This window comes from Cupressus sempervirens, chromosome 3 (assembly GCF_028749045.1).
Source record: "Cupressus sempervirens isolate cs-2001-9-10 chromosome 3, ASM2874904v1, whole genome shotgun sequence".
Classification (NCBI taxonomy): domain Eukaryota; kingdom Viridiplantae; phylum Streptophyta; class Pinopsida; order Cupressales; family Cupressaceae; genus Cupressus; species Cupressus sempervirens.
This window is the reverse complement of record NC_143120.1, coordinates 63,673,461-63,687,587: the sequence shown is the minus strand read 5'-3', so window position 1 is coordinate 63,687,587 and position 14,127 is coordinate 63,673,461. Positions and strand designations below refer to the sequence as shown.

General features: G+C 35.6%; 1 protein-coding gene across 1 annotated transcript in view; it reads right to left on the bottom strand.

The window, feature by feature from the left end:
* Positions 1-10,143, bottom strand: part of LOC149564794 (uncharacterized) — a 57,458-nt gene extending 47,315 nt beyond the window's left edge. The window contains exon 1 of the mRNA XM_089818378.1: positions 9,679-10,143. Coding sequence (XP_089674504.1) covers positions 9,679-9,750 — 72 coding nt within the window. The 5' untranslated portion in view covers positions 9,751-10,143. The remainder of the gene's footprint in view (positions 1-9,678) is intronic.
* Positions 10,144-14,127: the final 3,984 nt, after the last annotated feature.

Below are 14,127 nucleotides of genomic sequence, written 5' to 3'. Positions count from 1 at the left end.
CAATTTGGTCAAATATGTATTACTATACATATTTTGACCATCATCTTCTAGCCCTTCTATATCCAAGTTGATGCCATATGTCTTAATTTGATCTATTGTAAGTCTAGCAAAGGCGCGGTCCCGACTCTCTAGCTCATCTCTGCAATCGGCCCAGTAATCTTCTACAGTAGTTACATGTTTGATGACGCTTCCGATTTGAAGCACATCTCTAGCATACCCATTTGGATCAAACATGGGCCTTACCACTTCATACTCCTCCAGTTTGTATTTGTTCTCGAACGCTTTGAGTATGTTCTTTGCATCAAATCTAGATTCACAACTATAAGCCCCAACTTGTATGGGGAATTCATACCCCTTCTTTCTCAAACTGGCGCTCAGCACATTTACTTGAATTGCTTGCCTGACGATCTCGATGAGCACGATCATATCATCCAGATATCTAGGCAGCTTCAGGAGAAATCCGTCAAACGCTACAAGACGCAAATAAGAGAAAGATGAGAATTGAATAAAATAACAGCCAAACTGGCTGATGACCACCATTGCTTCTAGGCTGAACCTCCGCTCCGGACACCCTTGGAGTTCCCTGCAGATTCTCGTAGTGAATGCATAATTAACCCGGATATACTCCGCATAGCTATTATGTAACTGCAAGCATGGATAAAACTCATAACTTTCTACATTTTCAAGAAAATTCTCTATTCTGGGGAGTCCCGGCCACAATTGTAGGGAAGCCAACATGTATATCAAGAAAGATGACATATAAAAAATGAATTGTAAAATTTAGCTGCACTGAAAGCCCTAGAAAGATGTTCACTAACTTCATACGCCCAGTCAACATACTGTGTGTCTGAGCAGATAATTTGCACCATAAAGAAGTATTGTTCTATAAAATTGAGTGCTTCTACCTCACCTTTTAGTCGATGCAGGAGGACCAAAATATCCACAATTTCGAGCTTAAGATCCGTGCCAAACAGGGTTTTAGGGACCTTACTCTTTGCCCCTCTGGGTTTTTGGAACCAGGAATTCATGATCTCCTTCCGCCACACCATCTTCTTCAGGGAGAATTCAGACATGGCTCCTCCAATTGTTAGCTCAGAGAACTCCTCTCGTTCCAGAATCCGCAAACAATTCACCACCGCTTGCCTATCAATTGAAATCAATACCGTTTGATCAGGCAATAGGATCTGCTTGGTGTCCGGGTTGTAATGATTGATACATTCCACAATTAGCTCCGGAGCTTGTACTGCGACAGGAAACCCGGCTGCCTCCACCAGTCCACTTCCTCGGAGTTTCTCCGTTATAGGGTGAATTGGCTCAGTTCTCAGCCTTCTCTAAAAATCTTGCATATCAAAGAAACGTAGTGAAGTATCAGATATACTTTGCCATGTTGACTTGATTCCACCCAGCCCATCAAAACCGGAGAATCTTGATGCCATCTTGCCTAATATAGAATGATAAAAATTCAACAATTGTGATAATGTAAGAAAACAAACCCTAAACTTCAAAGTTTTTTGGAAGCACTATTCAATATAACAGTATAATAGTAAAGCGGTGATTTGAAATTCTGTTATGTTCTTCTTTATATAAAAACCCTTTGATATGCCCGTTAAATTTCCCAATCCGCGCCACACGAGCGAATTTAAGGATAAATCCGTTGGATTAGTAAATGTAAGAGTTCTAACGGATTTCTCCTAGTCATTTCACTGTTTCCGTTGGCCCAACGATAACTCTCCTTTATTACTGACTTACCTTTCCGTTTTCACCCAATTTCGGAAAAGCAAGAACGGAGTACCTCCTGGAGCAAAATCCGCTTGGCTAGATTTTGCTCAAAATATCCTTACAAATTTCACTAATTTGCTTCCATTTTGTCCCAAACACATCTTGTGATCAATTCAAACGCTTACCATGCTTGCAAGAGTGATTTTTCATTAGATGTGGAAAATTGCTCTCGAGGGTAGAAAACCCGCAATGGAGAAGGCGATTTCCACTTCTCCGCTTACGCTTTTGTCTGACCTTTTTTGCCTTAAGCACTTTACTATAAGCCTTCGGAAAACATAAAGAAGGCTTCGCAAGCAAAAAATGGGGCCCGCTAATAACTTTACCCTTCTATTTAGGCCTTTTCGGAAAACTTACTTCTTGGTTCGAAATCCACCAAAGGAGAAGCTATTTCTGAATTTTCCGCCGATGCCTATTCTGATCATCCTGGTGAGTTCTGAGCGATTCCCACTATGAAAACATGATAATACTTGAATTATTCATCCATAATATTACTCACCTTTCCTTGTTTCAGCCTACAAATAGCATTTGTATATCCTTGTGGAGTTTCAGCTTCAGGGTGCGAAAATTCGCTATGGAGAAGAAGAAACTTTATTTTTCGCCAGTTCAACTTTCTTTATACTCGGATCAAATGAGCTGCAAATAAATTCATCTGAGGTAGCATTATTCAAGAATCTCCATCGAGTAAGGATCTAGACTACCCATATGACTCATCACAATAAGGAATACCCACCCGGCTATATAATGCGGGAAAAAGGAAAACGGATGGAAACTCAATGGAGAAACTTAACACTTGAAGAAGAAAGGACCAACTGACTAGACCAGCTTAAACACAATACGAGTTAAATCCTCCACTTTGCAAAATTGGAACATGGTAAAAAGTGGGGCAACAGTATTCACCAAAAAATTCTAAGGATGTTTGAGCTAAGTTTCAAATTTACAGGAGCTATAAAAGAGATTCTAGATTTTGGGGGTTTTCTAAAAAATTCTAGACTTAACCAAATTTCACGACTCGTCAGGCCTTCTTTGATGTTACCTCCCAAAACCTTGTTAGCATGAATGCTGATGGTATTCCTATGGGGGAGTATGTTAGCATTGTTGGAGACATGATGAGTACTTATGTGTTGCATTCATGACAGTATTTGTCATTCATGTCAATACATACATTGTTCAATGAAGATTACTAAAGTTGTAGAGAAAGATATGTTCAACACAGTCAAAAAATTATGAGTTGGGTTTTGCGCACTTAAGTAAATATTCAGATATGTGTACAGATGCTACAGTTAATTGCACAGAAAGAGATGAGAAGATATCACAGAGTTATGTGATTTTTTCTCAAAGAAGCTTTCAGAGAGAGTTTCTAGAAAGCAGGTACTAGTAAAACAGTTGTATCTTTAAACAAAGATGGAATTTGGATAAGTGAGCTTGGAGGATGGTCAAAGACATGTTCAAGATAGCAAAATCAAATATGCAGTTTGAGCTGACTTGTGAAGTGTTCAACGTATTGATTACAATGAGCCGATTGTTAATAAAATCAATATAGAAAGTGTTAATTGTAATGTAACCTGTAATATTATATCTTAATGAGGTCCTATATTATTCTTTGTAAATTGAGAAAGCCTCAAGGCCAACACAATACTTATTTTAGGACTTGTTATAAAGAAAAGGTCATTTCCTTGTGGTAAAGTGTGCATATGGTCCAGTGTGGATGGCTATTGTTTATGCGAGCTTGAATACAAACTTGGCTAAAGATCAGAGCAGAGATTGATGTTGAGGATGTATTGTGAGCTTCAAAGGAACTATATTGGAAAAGAAGTTGTTGTTTAGTCAGTTCAAAACTTGGATAGATTATCCTGAAGATTGTTTGGTGAAGATAGTTTGATAACTGATTCAGTCTGAAACTATTTGAATAGTGTGTTCAGTTGTCCTCCTTTCAACTCCTAACAGGGTGGCACAGCTTCTAACAGGGTTGGAATCTTCTAACAAGGATTCAAAGTCTCATAACAGGGACTCATATGTATTGATTGCATTTCATTGGCTCCTAACAAAGTCTATCCTTTTACAAGGAACCTTCATATTAGTACATCATCTTGTGGGCATCATTCCCACCGGGGTTTTCCCTCTGATCAAGGGCTTCCCTAGTTAATGTATCTAGTGTTATTGTGCATGGTTATCTTTCTATGGTTGTTGCATCTATTGTTTACATGTTTGAGAACTAATAAAGGTATTGAGAGTTGTTTTTTAATGAAGTTTGAAGTGCGATCCCTTGTTAATAAGTTCTTCTCTGAGATGGAGAAGTTTGAGGTGCAATCCCTTGTAAATAAGTTCTTCTCTGAGAGCGAGAAGCTCAAGGTGCAGTCCCTTGTTCATCAGTTCTTCTCCATAAGGAAGAAGTTTGAGATGCAATCCCTTGTTAAATTCTTCTTTGCAAAAGAAATTTGAGGTGGAAGCCATTGTTCCACCCTCTACGAGCAGCTATGGTGGATCCACCCTTTGAAAGGAACCATGATGGATGTCATGTGAGAGAATCCATGACTTATTTTATGTTTCTTTCACCCTCCGAGAGTAGTCATGGTGAATGTCATCCTGAGATGAAAATATTATGTTGAGGAAATTTGTAATGAGATTTTGTTACTGACATTTTTGTTACAGCTTATTATGTTTGTCATGTTGAGAGATGACAGGACATATGATTAACATCATTTTTGCTAAGAGGGAATGTTAATGTTATGGTACCTGCAGGAGATATTTTATGTACCCGTAAGTGTTTCAGCTTCCTGCTCTCATAGTGAATGTCAGCAGAGTCCTCCTGTGACTTGTCTTTTATTGATGGAGCCATTAATTGTGTTCGCATTCTCTCCTTCTCATTATTCATGCTTTATATTCCTCTCCACCGCTGCCAATACAATGACTTTGCATCAGAGATGTATATGTTGGCAACATCATTTCCTTGTGTACTTGGCATTGTCTGTTCATGGTTCATATTAATGAGTTTTACCATTGCATCACCGTCATGTACTTATAACTTGGTCGGTGCTTGTAATGGTGGCTGTTTGGTATTCCACACAAACTTCTACAGCTTCAATGTGAGCTCTTTTGGTATTCACAGGAAATCAGAACCAGTTTAGAGTTAATTTTTGTGTGAGGTTAAAATAACGCAACTAGAGATTATTAAATATATAGAACTGATCAGAGATTGCTGGTGGTTAGATTATGAACAGTGTATACGGTTTATGTGAAATTATATATATGTATTTTGAAGTATGATCAATGAGATTCTGATATCTCATGTTTTTAATTATTCAATTTATGTTCAAGTGCAGAATCTGACAGCAATTTTTGTATAAGACTTTTGTTTGAGAGTTTCAACACCCTCAATCAGAAATGAGAAATTCTTGTATTGACTTTGAAGAACTCAATAAAGGTACTATCTTTTGTGGGCTGGTCTTTTCCCTCAGGAGGAGGGTTTCCCAAGGATAAATCTTCTGAGTCATTTGTTTTAAGTTTTTCATTTCAGTTGTGAAATTTGTTTATATTCTGGTTCAATGTTTAACACAAATGAGCTAACATTTCAGTTGAGAAGGGCATCCAATAAGAAAAACATCCAACTATCCTTCAATCATCATTTGGGAAATCAAAATACATTATTATTCTCAAAAGCTGCAATTACAATTTAAGGCAAGATCGTTCCAGGGGAAAAGGAAATAAGCATTCAATCAATCGATTAGAACTAGAATATTATGTGAATTTGTAAGTAAATTATCTTTTCAAGAGTAGTGATGGTGTTAGAAAGAGTGCGAATCATCAATCCAATAAGGCATGAATCAATCTATCGCATCAATCAATTCATCACTCAAACAACAATAAATTCAGAAATCATCTAAAACCAATAAAAATAATTCAAATTGTGAATTCAAAGCAGAAATTCAGAAATACACTCTTCTATACCTATAATTTCAGAAATTCATTTAAGATTCATTTATTAAAACAGTCAATTATTATTCAAAAGATTGATTTTGAATTCTACGTAGCATTTGAAAACCAGACAGGGTCTGGGCTTAACATATGACCTATTGTTTGGAATGACAGGGTCTTTCTGTAACTCTGATCTGCTAAGGACAGGATCCTTGGTATTGTCACCGTTGAGTTAGGGATGAATTGGTCAGCTTGAGTATTGTGCTATGATTATTCGCCTGAATATACATACATGTGTGTGTGTGTGTGTATCAGTATGTATATGTATATATCTTAGTTGCACGGTTCACACCCTATACCCACGAACTGGGTCTGGGCATGCACGCCTAGTGCACTATAAGTACACACAGGGTCTGTCAGAAGCATACTGGGTGCGCTGTGGGTACACAGCCAGTGTACGCAAGCACACTTGGGGGACTTGAATCACACCCTATGTGTACCCCAGCTTAGTTTTCAAATAACCACACCTAAATTTTCCTTTTCCTTATTTTGAACTAAGCGAATGGTCTTCGTTCTATTAGGTTTGTATGGGACATGGAAATGTATTCAGATTTTCCAATATTTCTCATTTGTTTGAAAATAATAAATTCACAAATGCAAATACAAATGTACAATCTAATAGCTGATATGTAACATTTATAACAGCGCAGGGCATTTATTTGCAATATCTTCATTACTTGTTCCGAATAGTTTGTGATACAAATCTTTTTGACAATAGCTATATTCATATGAATCTAGGAATATAGCTATTTGTCAAAAAGATTTGTATTGTGAATCTTTTTGGTATATATAAATACCAAAAAGACACACACACATGCATACCTGAACCCACATATTCAAAACCCAAATAAAGTTTTGTCCATACCCATGTACCCAGTTGTTGTACCCGTACCCATGCCTATAATGGTGCCGGCAACATAAGTGTATATGTATGCATATATATATATATATATATATATATATATATATATATATGCACATACATGCATGCATGCATACGCACATACATGCATGCATGCACACACACACACACACACACACACACACATATTTCTAGCTTTTCTTCACTACAAACAACCATGAACACCATTATCCTCTTCAAGAGCTAATCCATTGGTTTCAACATTGTGCATATACAATTACACCAACTTAATTATCCAAACAGCTATCAAGAGAAGAACCACAAACCACTGCTCATCTAGATCAACATTGTCATCATAGCCATCAAAATATAGGAGCATACCCAAAAAGGGTTCACATTCTTCAAGCTGAACAATTAAATGCACAACGTCAGTTACATTAATGAGCCCATCAGGTTGAACATAAGTGCGTATATTATAATGATTCCCCACCACCTACACAGTTGTCCCAAGGTGTAAATCATCCTTCTCATTTTCTTTGGACGTTTATCATCAACATGGTCACCAGGAGCAGCACCCATACAAGAGGAACCAACATGCAGATCCTTTGAAACTGCAGAGCTGATGTTATCAACATTTAAGGGAAGCAATGTATATACATTGTCATCATAGCCATCAAAATATAGGAGCATACCCAAAAAGGGTTCACATTCTTCAAGCTGAACAATTAAATGCACAACGTCAGTTACATTAATGAGCCCATCAGGTTGAACATAAGTGCATATATTATCATGATTCGCCACCACCTACACAGTTGTCCCAAGGTGTAAATCATCCTCCTCATTTTCTTTGGACGTTTATCATCAACATGGTCACCAGGAGCAGCACCCATACAAGAGGAACCAACACGCAGATCCTTTGAAACTGCAGAGCTGATGTTATCGACTTTTGCATTTGAGAAGAATTTTGGATATTTCTAGAAACTTCCTAATGGGACTAGTTACAGAATGTGAGATTATTTAAAGTGAACCAAAAAGATATAATATCATTTCAGAAATCAAAAGAAATAAATTTATTTAAGGTCATAGATGTGTGGCGTGCTTCTAATTCTCACTTTAATAAATGTAAAACTCATTTACATACTTTCCCTTGAATAAATATCCATAAACCTGTGCAAGGGTTGGACCAACCAAGGCGGTTTCTTGCAGATATAGTCAATGCAAAAGGAAATTGATTTTTGGATTGATGCCTCCTTACTTGGTTTCAAAAAATATGCTAATTCCAAGTGTCATGATAGAACTTATCTCAAGTTACCACCCTTGCAAATTTCCATTGCAATAAGATTGCTGTAACAAGTAGCCAGCTCTTCGTCTTGCAAGAGGAATTGGATTGCATATGCTTCATTCATTCACTGAAGAGAAACTCATTGTGATCAAAGAAAGCAAGGAACCAAGTTTATGTTCATTGCTCACTTTGCCTTTTCTCTTATGTACATTCTTAATATGAGGATCCTAGAGCAAAAAGAAGCCAAATTCTGCATATTGATCTTATTTTTTAATTTATTCTAGTAGAGTTCTTCTCCACCTAATGGTGCAGTGGCACACTTGAAGGAATAAGTGGTTGATCAAAATGGCCTTCATGATTAACCCCCAATTCTATTGCCTACAAAGGAGCCTGAGCTTGAGAGAAATGAGTATCTGGAGAGCATCACAGCTGAGGACTTGGAAATCAACAACAAAGGTTGATGCAGGAAAAGAACTTCATCCATTAAATAAACATAATGATTTGTGGTATTGATTGTCAAAAAAATTAAACAGCCAACAATTTAACTTTACAATTTCTCTCGTTAAACTCGATGTGTATCTGAAGTTTCAACACACACACACACAGAAATCTCCAAGTACTTCTCTCCTACTTTTCTCAAAATATGACAAACCCAAAACAGCAGTCATCTCCTCTACCAGCACCAGTACCAGTCACTAGGCTAAATAGATGTATATGACCATAAAATATAGGCGTTGAGCTGCTGTAGTAGCAGCAGCATTACAAAATACAGAGCATGGGGGCAAATAATAGCTCCTCGAGAGCAGCAACACAGAGGTAAAACACCAGCAAAATGCAGAGGTAGCACATATAACAATTTAACAGCAAATCTTCATAGAAGACCTCACAACAAATGTTAAATTGTTAATGATAAAAATGGCATCACGTGTTCTATAAATGGGATCAGGAAAAAACAAAAAACTGCATGCCAGTCTTTCATATTTCAATAACACTCAAATCCCAACAAAATTTTCATTTTAAGCGTTATTGACCTGTTTTTTGGAAATTTTCAAAAAACGTTTAATCATCTTCTCAAATTCACCAAATTTTTCATTTTTTTCCGTTCAATTCAATCAACTCTGGAAACAGATAGGAAGTATGGCAAGAGCAACAGCATATTCTTCCATGAGAACCCTACTGTTAAATATTATCCTTAAAATTCTATGTGGCTATTTTGTTGAAGGCCACATTTCAACCGCTGCTAAGTGTAACGGACAAAAGATTTGAAGAAGGTACAGAGAATTTGAAGAAGATGTTTTTTCCCGACAAATGGCAGTGTGGAGATTTAATTCAGATGACAGTATTTTCCCCGAATAAAAATTATATACAAACCTCAAATTTAGTTCTTATCGAAGCAAAACGTTCTTTACATTTGCAGCATCCGCTGAGGAAAATTTGTGCTGTATAGCGGAAAACTACCATAGTTTTAGTACCTGAAATATTGTGTTCTTTGGACTGGGATGAATTCCCCAAATTATGAAAACAAATTTTCATTCAAACCCCCCGGAATGAAGTCCTCACTTGTAATAAATAACACGATTCGGATGAATTTAGCATATAAAAGCTTACCTATGCATGTGTTAAGACTCTAGATTCCCTCCCACACCCTTGGGACAGAACCAGGGTCTGTAAGATTGGAAAAAAAGAAAGATAACCCTTCACTATGATGATCGCAGATTATCAAAATAAAACATCAAATCTCTAGTGCAGCGCCCAGAACGAAAATGTGACAAGATGAACTAACCTCATTTGACGAAGGGGTATCTTCCGGGTAGAATTTGCCGTACTCCATGTTGCTTGTGGAATACCCATCCATTCTTGCTCTATTATTCAAAAATCAAACACCCTGAATATTTGATTGCTTAGCAGATCCGGAAAACAGGGGCACCGGCTATGCAGCGCTGGAAAAAATAATTTAGATGGGGTTGATTTTTGTAAGGTAATGTAGTGGATTTTTAATCTCTGTCAGACACAGACCTTTCGTTGCCGGACCGTTGCATGTTGAAATTAAAATCAAATCAAATCTCCACATTTTAATATACCTTTTATTCTGTGTTTACAAAAACCATCATTTCAATTATTAATCTTGCAATAAAAAAATTGTTGGTGTCGAGCCAAATCAACTGTTTAACCGTGCTTATCGCTTTAATTAAAAAAGATTTGGAGATTTTATTCAATTTCAATATGCAACAGTAAGGAACAGTAATGCAAGGAAAAGTCGCAGTCTGACAGAGATTAATAATAATTGAGATGCAGTTATTTTAAACATAGATTAAGTTTTCCTAACAAACAAGTGATTTAGCTTTTGGTTGTTGGTGGGTTTTTTATTATTATTATTATTATATAATTAAGTTGTACGAACCAACAAATTACTATTACAAGATTAATATTTGAAGTGAATTTTTTAAATAAGAACAAATGATACATTACATAAAGACTAAATAGCAATTGTTATTAACTAGTTAATATAAATTATTTTAATTTAAGAATAAGATAAATTATATACTAAATATTCATACAAAGGTTGTTTTGAACATTTCAATATTATAATTTGTGGTTTGTCAAGTATGTGAGGTTTAATGATTGCATGTTATACGAGGGAGAACTTTATGAAATTATAATAATGAAAAATTTTAAGTTATAATGTTTGATGTTTTTGAATATTTCTTATTTAATATATTGAGAGAGATGGAGACATTTTGGAGGGTCAATCTCACTTTTCAAGAGTAGTAATATTCTAAGAAGTTAAGGTTGAGAGCTACAATGACCACAATATGATCCGTAGATTGTAGATTGCTTGAACTCACATTGATACTCTCATTAAGAATTGATAGGATAGGGAAAACTAGTCATAGTGTGGGGACCATTCTCCCGATGATCTAGTCATTTTTTTAAATAAGCAACTTCAAGAGTAATTTCATGAGCTTACACCTAAATCTAAATATGTGTATTAGAGTATGAATTTAATCTACAAAAGATAATGGACATCAACAAAAGAACCAAAAGAGATAATTATTAATGTTTTTGAATAATAAAGCAACCAAAATAAGGGGGTTGGCCCTTACAAAAGACAAGCTGGCCTACAACCAGTAGATTACCATCCAAACAAAAATTACCCCCTACTATTGCTTATCAAAACAAAAACATCATTTGAAGGAGCATAATAATAAAGTCTACCAGGCATCCTACTAGGATTGCCTGAAATAGTACTACTTAAATGGAAATAATTTTTAAACAAAGGCATAATAGCTTTTAAACTGACTAAGTCCTTAAACTAGCAAACCCTTAAACACAAAAAATAGAGAGGAGCAGGCCCTAATTGGGCTTCTTCTCATCCTTCTCTTTAAGGAGGATGTTGGCCCAATCTTTTGCCACGAAATTGAACAGCATTCTGGAGTCCTCGTGAGTCAAGTCCTCCTCTTGGTTATCCTTTAACAGGTGTAGCGTAGTGGTCATCATGTGTGTCACCTTGATGGTGAACTTTGACAAACCTTTCCTCCAGAGCCTGCATCCTCTCTCTCTGATCTTTAACCTCCAACTTATGGGTCTCCTCAAAAACCTCCAACTTACCGCCTGAATTACCCTCCACCATGTCCATGTCGTTATCCTGCAAAATCAGGGGGTTAGAAATAATATTTTCTCTAGGTATCGCCCTAGCCGAAGAGGACACCGTCGTAGGGGAGGGGGCTCTTTCCACCGTTTCTGGGAACTGGCCCCATGTAAGGTCCACTCTACCCATGGTAATAGAAGTAGAGACGTGGGTAAAATCTGTTTCTATTACCATGCCTAAGGTCCACTCTACCCATGGTAGTAGAAGCAGAGATAATTATTAATGTTATTTCCAATTAGTAAATAATATTTGCACTCTAAAAATGTTAAATTTGGGTACATTTGTATAGGAGGCAAGGGTAATCTAATTGTAATGTTTTCTTTTTGGGGTCAATCATGAGTGATACTTATTTAGTCAATCATAATGTATAGAAGTCTTAAGAATGTGTCCATAATAACAATTCTAATTATCCAATCATATTATTATTTGATGTATGTGTGGATGGTATAGATGTTATCCAAGTTCCCTAGACACCAACTATGGAGTCCCTCAAAGGGATCACTGAAGGGTTACGGAACATTGGCCCCTACCCTTTTATTGGGATATGATTCATTAATTTGAATTTATGCAAACACCTCCTTGGTAACATCATACTCCTAAAGTTTTCTTTAACACTTTTGGCCAACCTTATTAGCTATTCCAACTCATGATGAAAGTAGTGGGTGTTAACCAAGTTACCTAGATACCACTATCAATGGATTCCCTCAAAGTTTACAAGTTCAAGTTCATATCATGAAAGCCTACAAAAGGCTGACCGTTACCTTGTCTTGGGACAAAGATCTATTTTTTGGAATTTACACAGTCCCCTCTTGGCAACAATTCAATCTTCCCTTCTCAGCCAAATGGCAATAGGATTGAAATGTGGATATATATTTCTGACTTTTCTATTATAATTGATATTATGATGTTACAATCTCATTATTCTAAATGATATTAATACTATAATAGTTTTACTTATCAACGTATGATCAATTTTCGTATATGTGTGTATGTGTCTTTATCTGTGTGTGCCCACTATATTAATATTCTCCTTTACAATCATAATTCATTCAAAAAGAGGCAAAAGCCTACAACGCAACGGTAGTTTGCGAGCCTCTCATTTGGGAGGTCTTGGGTTCAAATCTAACTTCGCTTAACATATAATAATAATTAATTCCAACAAATAATAATAATTAATGTAGGCTTCGGCCATTTATCGATCAAAATAATAATAATAATAATAATTCATTCAAAAAGATACAACTTTTCATAGTTACAACCCTATCAAAAGGTCATATCCTTTCATCATTATTGTCTTTTAAAATATTCACTTACTTATTTTTTTCAAATTATTTTCCTCTTTTATTAATCCTTCTTTAACTCCTCTCTTTGTCTCCCCCTTCTTTTTTCTTTCAAATGAATTATCCTCCTTTTTATATCTTAATTTCAAGGGATATAATGCCCCTCCAACCTTGACAAGTATTTTGGAGAACTTGGAGATGTAATTAGAACTTTGGGGCTATTTTGCGGACAAATGTACAATTTTTTGTAAGTTACTTGGATCTATATATTATGTCCTATCTATGATTTAGCGCGACAATGATAAGTACGCTTTTATGTTTTCCTTGAATAAGATGATTAGATACTATAGGAATGTCCTTGACGATATATTTCTGATAATGATCTTGAATATCATTTAGTTAAGTATCATTTTAAGTTATTTGTAATGATGTATATGTCCACATGTATGCACGATCAATAATAATGATTTATCTTCTTTACTGCATTTATAAGATTATGATTATTTATGGGCTAACAATACGAACCAATTATCTATCATTTAGAACAGATCATGTGTGATGTGCCTATAGGATGAAGGGAGGTAGTCGTATTGAATCCTTTAGGGGATCTACACATGTCACACTCCTCTTCCTTGTGTATTATTGTCCGCTTATGTATATATGCATGTATATATTTTGTTGTCTTAGTGATGTAGGAAATTGTAGGTACCATGCATCGACTCTACCTGGTTGTATAGGTTTAAGCATGTCTTAAAAACCTCAAAATTTGTTGATTTGGAGGTAGTATCAAGGTTCCCCATAAATCTTCCCTTTTTGGAAATAGGATTTTATTTAATGCATTCACCATTCACCCAGAATGGGCTTAATTATGGTCTTATATTCATACTCATTATTGATTGGTGGATTTGTACATGGTTTGAGTTGTTGTCTCTTCTAGTTTTTTCATTCGTTTGGCATATTTCTTCTTGTCCTTTCTCGAATGATTGGTTTGGTTCTCGTGCGATGGTTTTGCTTATGATTTTCATATTATCTTTATGATAATTATAGTAAATAATAGTTTCCTTAGGTGATCTAAAGATTGTGTGTGTTAAAAAATCTAATATTAACATAGCAATAAAATATTTAGATGTTAATATTAATATTAGATTTTTTAACACACACAATCTTTAGATCACCTAAGGAAACTATTAATTAATATATATAAATATACATATATGGGTGCACACATATATGTATACCTTTATGTATTTGTATGTAAATATGTATGTGTAATATATTGGCAAGATATCGTTGAATAAAATGT